At 49.8% G+C, this 12,901-nt stretch overlaps 1 protein-coding gene across 1 annotated transcript in view; it reads right to left on the reverse strand.

Moving 5' to 3' along the window:
* The window catches only part of ACTR3 (actin related protein 3), a 431,810-nt gene that overhangs the window by 84,034 nt on the left and 334,875 nt on the right, over positions 1–12,901 (reverse strand). The window contains exon 9 of the mRNA XM_078682010.1: positions 12,701–12,793. Within this exon, the coding sequence (XP_078538136.1) occupies positions 12,701–12,793 (93 nt within the window). The remainder of the gene's footprint in view (positions 1–12,700; positions 12,794–12,901) is intronic.

Consider the following 12,901-nt stretch of genomic DNA (forward strand, 5'->3'; position numbering starts at 1 on the left):
GCTGGGCTGAAAAGGCAACAAAGAGTTGTTGTGTTTTCCTAAAATCTTTGGTCCTATCGATGTAGTACATCAAAGCTCGTTTGACATCAAGAGTGTGGAGCATTCTTTCGGCCACTGTCTCTGGGTTTTGAAAGAACGCGGGCAGTTCAATGGTCTGATTGACATGGAACTGCGAAACCACTTTAGGAAGAAATTTAGGGTTAATTCGCAGCACCACCCTGTTTGAGTGAATCTGTATGAATGGCTCTTGTACAGTGAGCGCCTGCAGCTCACTAACACGTCGTAGAGACGTAATAGCAATGAGAAAAGCCACTTTCCACATTAAGAACTGAATCTCACATGAATGTAGATGCTCAAAAGGTGGGCCCATCAACCTGGTGAGGACCACATTGAGGTTCCATACAGGAGCTGGCGGGGTCCTGGGAGGGATCACCCGCTTCAGCCCTTCGAGGAAGGCTTTAATGGCAGGCACTCTGAAAACTGAGAGATGCTGCCTGTTTTGGAGATAAGCCGCTATGGCGGATAAGTGTATCCGAATGGAAGCATATGCAAGATTGCATTTGTAAAGATGCAACAAATAACATATGATGTTGGGAATGGACGCATCAAGTGGGTTGATGTGGTGTTCAGTACAGTAAATGACAAACCGCTTCCATTTGGCTGCATAGCAGGCTCTAGTGGTGGGCTTTCTCGCCTCCCGAATGATATCCATGCATTCAGGAGGTAAGTCAAGGTAGCCAAACTCTAAGACTTCAGGAGCCAGATTGCCAGATTGAGCTGTTGCGGATCTGGATGCTGAATGTCGCCATGGTTCTGCGTCAAAAGTCTGGGTGTGAGGTGCAGGCGTTGATGCGGTACCACGGAGAGTTCTAGAAACGTGGTGTACCATGGCTGTCGTGCCCACGTTGGAGCAACCAGGACGAGTGTCATCGAGTGTTGCCTTAGCTTTCTTGCCACCAGCGGTATGAGAGGTGCTGGGGGAAAAGCGTACACAAATCTGCCTGACCAGTTCATCCATATCGCATTGCCTTGCGACTGTGGGTGAGGGAACCTGGCGGCAAAGCTTTGGCATTTTGCGTTTTCCCTTGTGGCGAACAGGTCTATCTCTGGATGACCCCACTGCTGGAAGTACAGGTGGAGTACTGATGGATGTATCTCCCACTCGTGCATTTGGTGGCTGTACCTGCTGAGCAGGTCCGCCATCTGATTGTCTGTGCCCGGGAGGTGTTCCGCCATGAGGAAGATGTTCCTCTGAATGGCCCACTTCCACATGCTGAGCCAGATGAGACAACTGTGATGTAGTACATGGCCGTCATGTTGTCCGTCCGGATCAACACGACCTTGTTGCACAGATGTACTTTGAATGCTTTCAGTGCCATGAAGATTGCCATCAGTTCCAGGTAGTTGATGTGCATCTTCTTTTGATGCATGGTCCATAGTCCCTGCACCGTGTAGTGGAGTACATGAGCTCCCCATCCCTGGAGAGACGCGTCCGCCGTCAGGATAATCTGTGGGACAGGCTCTTGGAACGGTCTGCCCTTGCAAAGGTTGTGTGGATTCCACCAATGCAGAGAGTTGTATGCCCGACCGGTCACCAACACTAGGTCTTTCAACTGCCCCTGAGCCTGAGTCCACTGATGCGCTAAGCATTCCTGGAGCGGACGCATATGTAACCTCGCGTGCTGGACTATGAAAATGCAGGAGGCCATCATGCCTATCAACTGCGTGAACACTCTCGCAGGAAGCGAGTGTTGCGGTCTGAACTGTTGGATCAGCGCTTGGATGCTGTTGATACGCGCTGAAGTTGGCTGAGCCGTGGCTGCCAGAGTATTGATCGTCGCACCCAGATATTGCCGCACATGGGCCAGCTGAAGGTGCGACTTTGGATAGTTTAGTGAGAAGTCCAGACCGTGAAGAAGGTGAATGGTGTGGGACATGTCGGCGGCGCACTGCTGGGCTGACTTTGCCTGAACCAGCCAGTCGTCCAAATAAGGGTAGACATGTACATTTTGTCTCCTGAGGTGCGCCGCCACTGTCGCCAGACACTTGGTGAACACTCTGGGGGCCGTGGTCACCCCGAAAGGAAGGACCTTGAATTGATAATGCCGATTTTGAATGGTGAATCTGAGGTATTTTTTGTGTGATGGATGGAGTGGAATGTGGAAGTAAGCATCCTTGAGGTCCAAGGTTGCGAGGAAGTCCCCCTGAGTGAGTAACGGAAGAACTTGTTGCAGCGTTAGCGTGTGGAAGTGTTCTGAGAGAATGTACTGGTTTAGGGGCCGGGTGTCGAGAATAGGCCTGAGGGACCCGTCCTTCGGGATTAAGAAGTACAGGGAGTACACTCCTGTGCCTTCTTCCTCCACTGGCACGAGCTCTATAGCGCCCTTTTGCAGCATGACAAGAACCTCCTGCTGCAATAAGTGCAAATGCTCTGTGGACAGAGGACGGTGTTTTGGTGGTATGTTGGGTGGAGTGGATGTGAGCTCCAAACAATAACCGAACTGGATAAGTTTCCTGACCCACCTGTCTGTGGTGATGGATTTCCAGACCGGCAGGAACTGCTGAGTCTCCCCCCGACAGGTGTGGAATGGTCGGGGGGCAGTGAAAGGGCGTCACTGTTTGTTGGAGGCGGAGGAACGGGAGTTGTTGTTGCCCCTGCCTCTGCCCTTGGCGTTGTTGCCTCGATAACCTCCTCTACTTTGTTTGGGGTAAGAGGATTGCGCCCCACCTTTAGTGAATTGTGTTTGCTAGGACATCTGGCCTCTGGAAACACCTCTATTGCTTGAGCGACGAAAAGTGCTCCCCCTAAACTGTTGGGACTGGAGAGCTCCCATGGACTTCGCAGTCTCGGTATCCTTCTTTATTTTCTCCAAGGTGGTATCCACCTCAGGACCAAATAATCTGTCAGGGTTTACCGGCTGGTTGAGGATGGTAGTTTGGATCTCAGGCTTAAACCCGGAGATTCGGAGCCATGCCTGATGTCTTAACATCACACTGGTGTTAATTGCCCTGGCTGCAGTGTCCGCAACGTCTAGTGCACACTTAATTGAAGCGTTGGAGATGAGCTTCCCTTCCTGGATAAGCATCTCCGCAGCCTCCTTATATTGGTCTGGGAGATGTTGCAACAGGGTCTCTAGTGTGTCGTAGTGTGCCCTGTCGTACCGAGCCAAGAGTGCCTGCGTGTTAGAGATACGCCAGATATTGGCCGCCTGAGCTGCTACTCTTTTCCCCGATGCCTCCAGCACTTTGGACTCTTTGTCCGGGGGAGGAGCTTCACCAGTGGTCTGCGAATTCGCCCTTTTGCGGGCATTAGAAACGACCAGGGAGTCCAATGGCAACTGGCCTTTGATGTATGTTGGATCGCCAGGTGCCGGTCGGTATTTCTTTTCAATTCTAGGGGTGACCACCCTTGCCCGTGTGGGTTCTTTGAAGATGTCCGCAGCATGCTTCAGGACCCATTTTAGCATTGGGAGAGTTTTCACAGTCTTTTCAGCTGCTTAAAAAGTGTCAAAGAGGAAGTCCACCTCCACAGGGTCAGCATGCAGTTCCACGTCGTGGTTCTTTGCCGCTCTTTCGATCAAGGCACTGAATGCCGCAGAATCCTCAGTGGGAGAGGTCTTGACATTGTACACCTGAGGGTCAAGTGCGGGTTGCTGATCCCCCTGGTCACCTGCGTCCACCCACGAGTCCTGTTCATCAGGATCTGTGTGGGCCAGGAAGTTGTATTCCTCGTCCTGATCCCCAGCATCTTCGGCATCCGAATAAGTTGGTGAGGGTGTGGCAACTCTTTGAGGCCGAGGAGCCAGTGGTTCGACCAAGACCGGTGAATCCGAAGCAGGCTTTTTGCGCTTTAGAGGAATGGTGTATGACTCCAAAGGCGTCGTCGCAGTAATTTTCCGTTTGTAAAGCGTAAGCTTCCAGGTGTCGGCATCGATGAAGCGCTCAGACTGATCCTTCACCAATGGTGGTCGATGCTTCAAGCCCCCAGCCGGGAGAGCAGGCTTCGACCCCGCAGCACCTTGCAAGTTCGCTTCGGACACCGCCCGTGGTGCGAAGGCCTTCGGTGCCACCTTCGGCGGCAACGTGAAGAGGATTGGCGTCGATGACTTGGAGGTGGGGACCGACTGCTTCGGTGCGGAAGGTGCCTTGGGGTCTTCCGCTGAAGCCTTGTCCCTGATACGTTTGAGGGAGTCCGAGACCTGCTTTGTGAAGGAAGCAGACGGCTTCGTCGACACGACAGACGATCTTGGTCCACCAACGTGTGAAGACTCTAGCGTCGATGACTTGGGCTGTTCCTGCCGAGGCTTTATCGTGTCGGCGGCCTGTGTAACCGTCTTTGGGGCCCCAGTCTCCGGCTCGACGCCCTTGCTGGTCTTCGGCTTGACGCCCTTTGCGGACCTCGGCTCGACGCCTTTGCCTGGCTCCGGCTCGACGCCCGTCCTGGACTTCGGCTCGACGCCTTTGCTCGACTGTGGCTCGACGCCCTTCTTGGACTTCTGCTCGACGCCCTTGGTCAGCTGTGGCTGGACGCTTTTCCCCGACTTCGCCGGGTCAACAGGTTTCTTCGGCCTGGGTTGTCCCGACACCTTGGAAGGCGAGGGTGTCGATGGGGGAGCAGACGTTTTCGGTTTCGATTGCGTTTGAACCACTTTCGGTAGTGTTGACACCGAAGGTTTCACTTTCGGTTTCATTTTGGGCAGTGGCGGCGCCGCCGAAGTGTCCGTAGCCGGGCCGAGAGGCGGGCCGTGGATCCTGGTAGAAGGTCTTAGGTAAGGCCGATTGGCAATCCCTCGACCTGAGCCTTCGTAAGTGTTCGAACGGGGCATAGCTCTTCCTCTGAGCTATCTTCCATGGCCCCATAGGCCTCAGTGTCGTCTCCTACCTCGTCGACGACTTAGTCTACGTGTAGGCCTTCGACATCCACTTGATCGTCGTAGTCGATTTCCTCCGCTGAAGGTGAAATCTGCAGCTGAACTTCGTGTTCGTCTGCTTCCTCGCTGTCGAAGATGTCCACTGGTGCCGGGGCCGACTGCCGGGCCTCCATGCGCGCCACGCGCCGAAGCCGAATCGTCTTCTCCGAACGAAATCGTGAGCAAGCCATACAGTTGGCTTCATCATGGTCCGGCAACAGGCACTTGTTGCACACCGGGTGGACGTCGGTGTGGGTACTTCGACCCGCACACGGGACACTTCTTGAACGGGCTCCGTTCCATGTCGCGTCGTCTAGGGTCTTGCTGCGTCAACTGGGCCTCGAGAACCAAAGAGTCACGCGACTCCCTGGATGTCTAACTCGGGAAGCGAGTCTGAACAGAACCGGGCACCGAACGCAAACAATACCGACGATAGGAAAAAAGGCCTTTTGGCCTCGATAAAGTTTGTCGATTCCGAACTGGAGAGAACGAAAGTACATCCGAACCCAATGGCGGAAAAAAACAATCTGGTGATGGAGTCGATGCCCATGCGCACTGTAGTCCAGGGGAGGAGCCACCTATCTCGTGATACTTCGCAGACTCTTCCAGGACAACAATGTGCAATCATCCGGACCCAACACTAGGCGGCGATCTATGCTACAGATATGAATTCAGCAGCCCACATGCCTCGAACTTTCCATTTTTTGTGCAATGCATGGCAGTAGCAGTGAGTGTGTGCCTCACTATTTCTGTACATAATACATTACGGCCATGTCTTTTGGAAGAATGACTTTCTAGCAAAAGTGAGGCATGAAACATTGAAGGCCTAGCTGAATGACCTTGAGGTTCAAAACATGTTTAAAAGGAGACGTTCCTACAGAGCCCACTGACCCGGAATGGTGAGGTTTAGCATGCGAGCACCCCAAACCATCTGGAAAGAACTTGTGTTAATGCTCACGTGTAGCTGTGGATCGAGAAATGACATGCCAAGTAATAAGCTCTTTGTATTCCACCTTTTGCAGTTTGTTTCAAACACAAGGTTCCAAAAACACTAGATTCTCCCAGTCCAGAGTCGCTTTTGACCACTGTTTTTTAGCTGACAATTCATATTTGCACATGTGTATTCTTAAATTGCGTACTAAGACCGTCTAAAAGGTCTTCATTCCTTGCATAGTCATCTTGTTCACTGTCAGAGGATGGAATGTCTGGTTATAGGGAAGTAGTCTTTGAAAGCCATCACTCTCTGGACTTGGGTGGGCTTAGCCCATCACTGTGTTGAGTAAGGCTCCCAGGAATGCTGGACTTTGCTGAGGATTTTTTTTTGCTTTCTGATTCATTGTGAATCCTAAATGATGGAAAAACAATAGTGTCTTTGGAGAGCAAACAAGACATTATGCTTGGCTGCTTCCCATTATCAGCCAGTCGACCAAGTAAGGTAAGACATAAATGTAACTGCTCAGCAAATATGCTGCCACAACCATACCACAAGACATTTGGTAAATACCCTTGATGTGGTCGTAACTCCAAAGGGTGATATGCAGACTCTGCAATGAACTCCACTTACCCCAGACCTTATGTACTGGCAGGGAGTCAGATGAACTGGGATGTGCAAATAGGCATCCTTGAGATTGAGGGCGCCATATAGTTCCCTAGTTGAAGAAGATGGATGACATCCTGAAAATCATCTTAATTGACTGGATGTGGCAGAGTGATTCAGTGCTCTTTGACAGAGAATGGGACACCGTCTGGTCTTTCTTTGGAATAGGAATGTAGAGCTAGCACACCCCTTTGCCTCTTCCAGCAGAAGCAAGACTCACTTTCTAGATTACCCTAGTTAGTTGCATACAAAAACACATTTCAGCCTCTTGGTGTTGCACCACTGCTGTGCATAAGCAGGGGGAAACAACACAGCCAGATATTGAAGGGACTAGTTAATCTCATCAGCCCCTACTTCTATCAGGCAAGTAGTGCTATGGATTTTGACATATCCCATTCTGTAGCAGGTCCCAAGGCCAACTTCCCTGCTGCATCAATCTTAGAGTCTAGAGGAAGGTATATCCTGTGCCCGGCAAGAGAGCTCTTTCACGTGTTGTGTGCACTACCAGAAGTCCCACGGGGCAGATCTGAATGAAAACGCTGTCTTGTGGTGTAGGTTTACAATTTTTGCACACCAGAGGAGTAACTAACCTAGATTTGCCATGGTCCTCAATTTTTTGGGCAGAACATTTCTGAATAGCTTTTAGCATGGTAACAAACTGAGGCGATCGCTCACTTTTGGACTGAGGCGACGTTAAAAAGTTCTCATACGGCCCAGGAACTTTAGGATGAGTCACCTATTGCAATAAAGGACAAGTTACTCACCTTCAGTAAGGCCTAATCTGGTAGAGTATCTAGCTGCAGACTTCTTACCTTAGAATTATTACTTTTCACAACTTTCCACGCCAGGAGCGCAGAGCAACAATGAACACTGACCACTGGTGAGGAAAACTAGGGCTCTGAAAGGGGAAATCCCGGTCCCTAGAAATCCCATTACATAGCAGGGCGGGTCGGTAAGGAATCTGTGGGTAGATTGAGTCTTTACCATAAGACATTAATGCAGGTAAGCAACTTGTGCATCTGAGACCCTTCTAGCCAGAGATTCCTTACCTCAGAATAGATACCCAAGCATTACCTCTCCGGAAGTGGGTCTGCAAAACAATTTCACACCAAAAAGACCTGCAGGACCGAACTGGCAAAGTGCCCATATAGACGGAACACACTGTCCAGGCAGTAGTGTTTTGTGAGCGTGAAAGGAAGCCCACGTTGCAGACTAGCGGATATCCAGGATGGAACGCTGCATGCTAAGTGCTAGCAGCCTTGGCTTTGGCAGAAAGAAAACGCAGCCAGAGGGCTGCTACTTCTCTAGTGTGTAGCAGATTGTAATGCAAAGCACAATCCAAAAGGAGATGCTCCACTTCTGCACAGCCTTTCCCTTCTTCACTCCGACATATCCCCATGAAGAGTTGGTCGGCCACTCGGAACTCTTTCGTGTGGTCAAGATAGAACAGTGCTCTTTTTGGGTCTAGACAGTGAAGTTGCTTCTCTTCCTAAGATGGATGTGGCGGAGCGTGAAAAGTAAGCCCAGTGATGGACTGGCCTACATGAAAGGGAGTGACGACTTTCAGCAGAGAAAAAGCTCTAGTTCATAGAACCAGCTCGTTTGGGTAGATGTTCCGGTATGGAGGCTTGGACGACAAAGCCTGAATCTCACTGATCCTCTGGGCAGATGTTATTGCCACCAGGAAGGCCACCTTGATGGCAAGGAGCCTGAGAAGACAGTTGTGCAAGGAATCAACGGGAGTGGACCTTAGGAATGTCGGGATGAGATTACGGTTCCACTGAGGCGTGATAAAGGGAGAAGGTGGAAACACATAAACCTTTAAAAAATCTATGCACAATACGGGATTCGAAATGGCAGAAAGATAACCCTTTAAGGTGCCCAAGGCACAGCCCTGCGGGGCAAGGGAAAGAATAAAAGAAAGAACCTGTGAAAGAAGAGCAGAAAGGGTGGTCAACCTGCTTTTCTGAACACAATGCCACATATTGTCCCAACGGGCAGACTTATATCGTTTTGGTGGAGAGATGCCGGCAGCCAGATTAACATTGCAGACTTCAGGCGGAAAGTCGAAGGCTGTAAATTGTCACCACTCAATCTCCACACAAGAAGGCGGAATGTTGACAGGTTCGGGTGGAGAACCCTCCCCTGTTGCTGTGACAGAAGATCCTCCCCAAAGGGGCAGCCTGACTGGAGGACAGATGCTCCTGATCAGACTTTCGGATACCAAACTCTCCAAGTCCAGCCTGAGGTACAAGGATGACTTGGGCCTGGTCTGTAGTGATCTTCTTGAGAACTTTGACAGGAGTGGTATGGGCAGAAAAGTGTACAGGAGGCCTAAACTCCACCCAAGACAAAAAGCGTCTCAGGGCGAGGGCCGCCTTAGAAACTCTAGCGTGCAGAACTGCTAACAATACGTCCTCTCGGCGGTGGAGATTAGATCTAACCAAGGCTCTCCTCATTGCTGAAACAGACCTTGTACCACCTCTGGATGGAGACGCCTGGCGTTCAGAGACTTTGCCAGGCGCTGAACCACCAGAGAAATGCCCTGATGTTTCAGCCATGTTCAGAGACACAGGGCCTCTTGAAAATGAGTCCACGACCCCTCCTGCCCTGTTTGTTGCAGTACCACATGGCGGTTGTGTTCCCGTGAACCCCGGCACTAGCCTTTCCTTGGAGTATGGAAAGGGTTTTAATGGCAACCGGATCGCCCAGAGCACCAGAAGCTTGATGTGATGTTAAGTTTGACTTCAGCCAGAGGCCAATGAACTCCACCTCTCAGGTTGGCTGCCCCATCCCAGGAGTGCTGAATCTCTCAGTAGTGTCCAAACTGGTTTGGGAAGGGAGAGGTCTGCCGCTGACACAATCATGGTTCGTTAACCACTGCTGCAGATCTTCTGCAGTTCCCTTCGAGATCTGGGCCATGTCAGATTTCCCTGATGTGGTGTCCACTGAAACTTCAGGTCCCACTGCAGAGCCTGCATATGCCAGCGGGGATGCGTCACGAGCAGGATGCAGGAGGCCATGAGGCCCAGCAGCCTCACAGTCTCGCCAAAATTCAGGATAGAGGCTGAGACATCGGAACGTTAGTCCACATATCCTGGACTCACCGTTCGGGAGGATAGGCACAAAACTGCAGTGTCCAGAACAACTCTAATGAAAGGAAGCGTCTGAGAGGGAGTCAGGTGTGACTTCAGCATGTGGATAGTGAACCCCAGAGAATGTAGGAGGTCTGCCGAAGTCTGGAAGTGAAAGATAACAGCCTGGGCAAGTCCACCTTCAATAGCCAGTCGTTGAGATATGGGGGGGGAAGGCTGGCACCCCTGATCTCAGCAGATGATCTGCAACCACTGCTATCACCTTGGTTAATACCCAAGGGGTGCTGGTGAGGCCAAAAGGTAGCACAGCAAACTGAACGCACTTGTGGCCCACTGTGAACCACAGGTAACGCCTGTGGGCCGAAAGGGTAGGAATGAAGAAACATGCTTCTTGCAAGTAAAACTACCATCCAGTTTCCAGGTCTAGGGCAGACCACATTTGAGCAAGTGTGAGCATTTTGAACTTCTAGAGGAAGAAATTAAGAGTGTGCAGGTCTAGGATAGGACAAAGGCCTCCACCCTTTTTGGACACCAGAAAGTAGAGGGATTAGCAACTATGACCTACTCCTGGCATCAGCACCCTCTCTATGGCACCCTAGACAAGGGAGCCTTCACTTCCTGGCAGATGGTCCTCCATCAGCCGGTCGCAAGCAGGTGGCATGGTTGGAGGGGCCAGACTATAAGGGCTTGGAGGCTGCCGGGGAAGGTAGTGAACTGGCTCAACCGCTGGCTACCCGACACACGAGATCTGTGGGTAGAGCGTATTCTGCCATGCAAAAGCTGTGAAGCTTACGTACCGCATTGGCTGGGTACAGACACGGCTGGTCGCCCCTTCTGCGGCCACAAGAGAAACAAAAGGCAGATTTGGGGTGATGAGGGTCCATGGAACAGCCCAAGGACCTGGCAATAGCCCTGCTGTCCCTCGAGCACTCCAGCGCCAAATCCCCCTGGTCTCTGAAGATTCGGAAACCATCTAAAGGCATGTCCAGAAGCGAAGCGTGGACATTCCCAGTAAAGCCAGTCCACCTCAACCAGGCATGATGCCATAAGGCCACTGTCAACGAAACCGCTCTGTCCAGTGGTGTCCTGGCTGGGAGGACCGGAGATGGTCCAGGCACTGGCGCAACCAGGGTGCTAGGCCTTGAATGTAGAGGTCCTCTCTTTGGCTGACAGATAAGTCGAAAACCTATTAGACTTCTTCTTGAGGTCTTACACGAATGAACAGACAACCTCAAGTGCGACGACAATCTCAGACTCTGCAACCGCTACCTGGACATTCCTAAGGACCGGGATCGCCGCAACGCCACACATCGTGCTGCACGGAGTTTGAAGGGTCACTCTTTCAAGGCTCTCTAGTTCATGGAGCAGAAATCAGAGCAAGCCTTCGGATCATAGTCGTGTTTGAGGCACCAGAGGCATACAAGAAGCGGGTCCGTCATCGACAGAGTGCTTGATGACAGGCGAGGCAGGGCTTGAAGGTGGCCTTCTGTGAGGACATCCCCACGAGGAAAAACCTGAAAATGACTCGACAAAAGTAAAAAATAATTGGTCAAAAATTGACTAAGGATTAGCTCTCTCTGGATGTGTGCTGACCGGTGCGGAAAGAACCAATGTCAGCGTGCTGAGGTGGCACCTATTTAGGCATGTGCACATCACTTCTGGCATGAATGCAGAAAACTCCACGTGTAGCTGATAAACGCCACCTACCAACAACATGGGTACTGATCACAAAAACGTTCCCGATCCAGTCTGATGCCGGAGGATAATTCTAGGGTAAGGAATCTGGTCAGATAAAATTATAGGCAATAGAATCATCTGGCGGCAAAGTTAAACAGGATAAGGTTCAGGGAATGGGTCATCCTATCAGTTCTGAAGTTGTGCCAGGAGTCTTCCAGATCATAAACGGGCCCTGGCTACAAATAAGATGGCTGTGACTCTGAAGAATGTTAATGATCAGACTTAATGGGAGTCATCGGACTACTCCAGTATTTGGGATGGAAGCAGAACGGGGTCAGCTTTCCTTTTTTAGGAATAGGGTAAGCCATTAATTCCTCAAAAAGGTCTCTTCAAATGTGAGTTTTGTCGTCTTTTGTGGAATGTGAGATGAGGACGTAGGGTGCACATGTTCACTGTTGGGGTTGATGTAAATCGTGTGCTGCCTGCTGTGTGACTGCTCAGCCTCTTTCTGAGAAGGATCCGGTGTTTAGAGTGTCAAGGTTATGAGAGATCTGTGCAGTCTCAGCATTGAAGGGATTTCGGCCACCTATCAAATTCTGCCTTTATTGCTCAACTGTCATTTGCGCACAGTAAGACATTTAAGTGTGCCCGTTTTGGTTTAGAAGGACAACTAAGTTTTTTATTTTAAGCTAGTGAAAGTTCTGACAGAAATAGCTAGAACAGCAGCGCCTGTATGCACTTCTACTTAAAGCGTTTTTCAATTTCTATACGAGAACAGAGTGTCTTTTATTGAACTCACACAATCACGCATCTTTAAAAAGTAGATAAGTCCTCTCCTGTTCACCCAACGTAAAAGTTTATGCCAGAGGATGACCCTAGCTACCAGATTAAATGCTGCACTGAAGTCGACAAAGCAGGATTAAAATGCACCTCGTCATTGCTGACCCTGTGACCAAGAATCATAGGGCAAATGAGAGATGGATCAAAGCCAGCACTAGATAACATCTACCATGTTCCTTTGCTGCCAGAGGAAAACACCTGAAACTGCATATTAGTCTGGTTTTCAGCATAGTTTTTTATGCACGTGTAAAGTCGATTTTCCCACAACTTACAGTAGACATCTTTCAATGATGTTTTTTTTTTCTTTGTATTTCACTTTCCTTTATTTCTACTCATAAATCCCCAAAAAAGTTCAACGAGGAAGAAAGGGCATATGAAGACCATGACACTAATTTTGTATATGCACACTACAGAAAGCTGGACTGTGTCTACAAAACTAAAAATTCCATTATATTTTCTTATTCTACCTTTCTTTTTGGGGGATCGTCAAATTGTTTTTTATTTCAAAATTCATTATTAAAAGCTTTCACAATCAAGAGTTTTAAAAACGTCCTTACACGTTATATGCTCACAAATGTTACCTTATAAAGAGGACGCCGTACATCAATTGGACAGTTCTGGATAACCTCATCCACGACTTCTGATATGGGTTGTGTAAAATCTGGATTGGCAAACTAAACAAAACAGAAGGCAATTGAGAAACGCCATTATGGAGGACGACTGGATTACATGGTTTCATTATGGATTTAAAACGATTTTATAGTTAACCTCATTTCAAATAA

Source organism: Lissotriton helveticus, chromosome 3_1 (assembly GCF_964261635.1).
Source record: "Lissotriton helveticus chromosome 3_1, aLisHel1.1, whole genome shotgun sequence".
Lineage (NCBI taxonomy): Eukaryota > Metazoa > Chordata > Amphibia > Caudata > Salamandridae > Lissotriton > Lissotriton helveticus.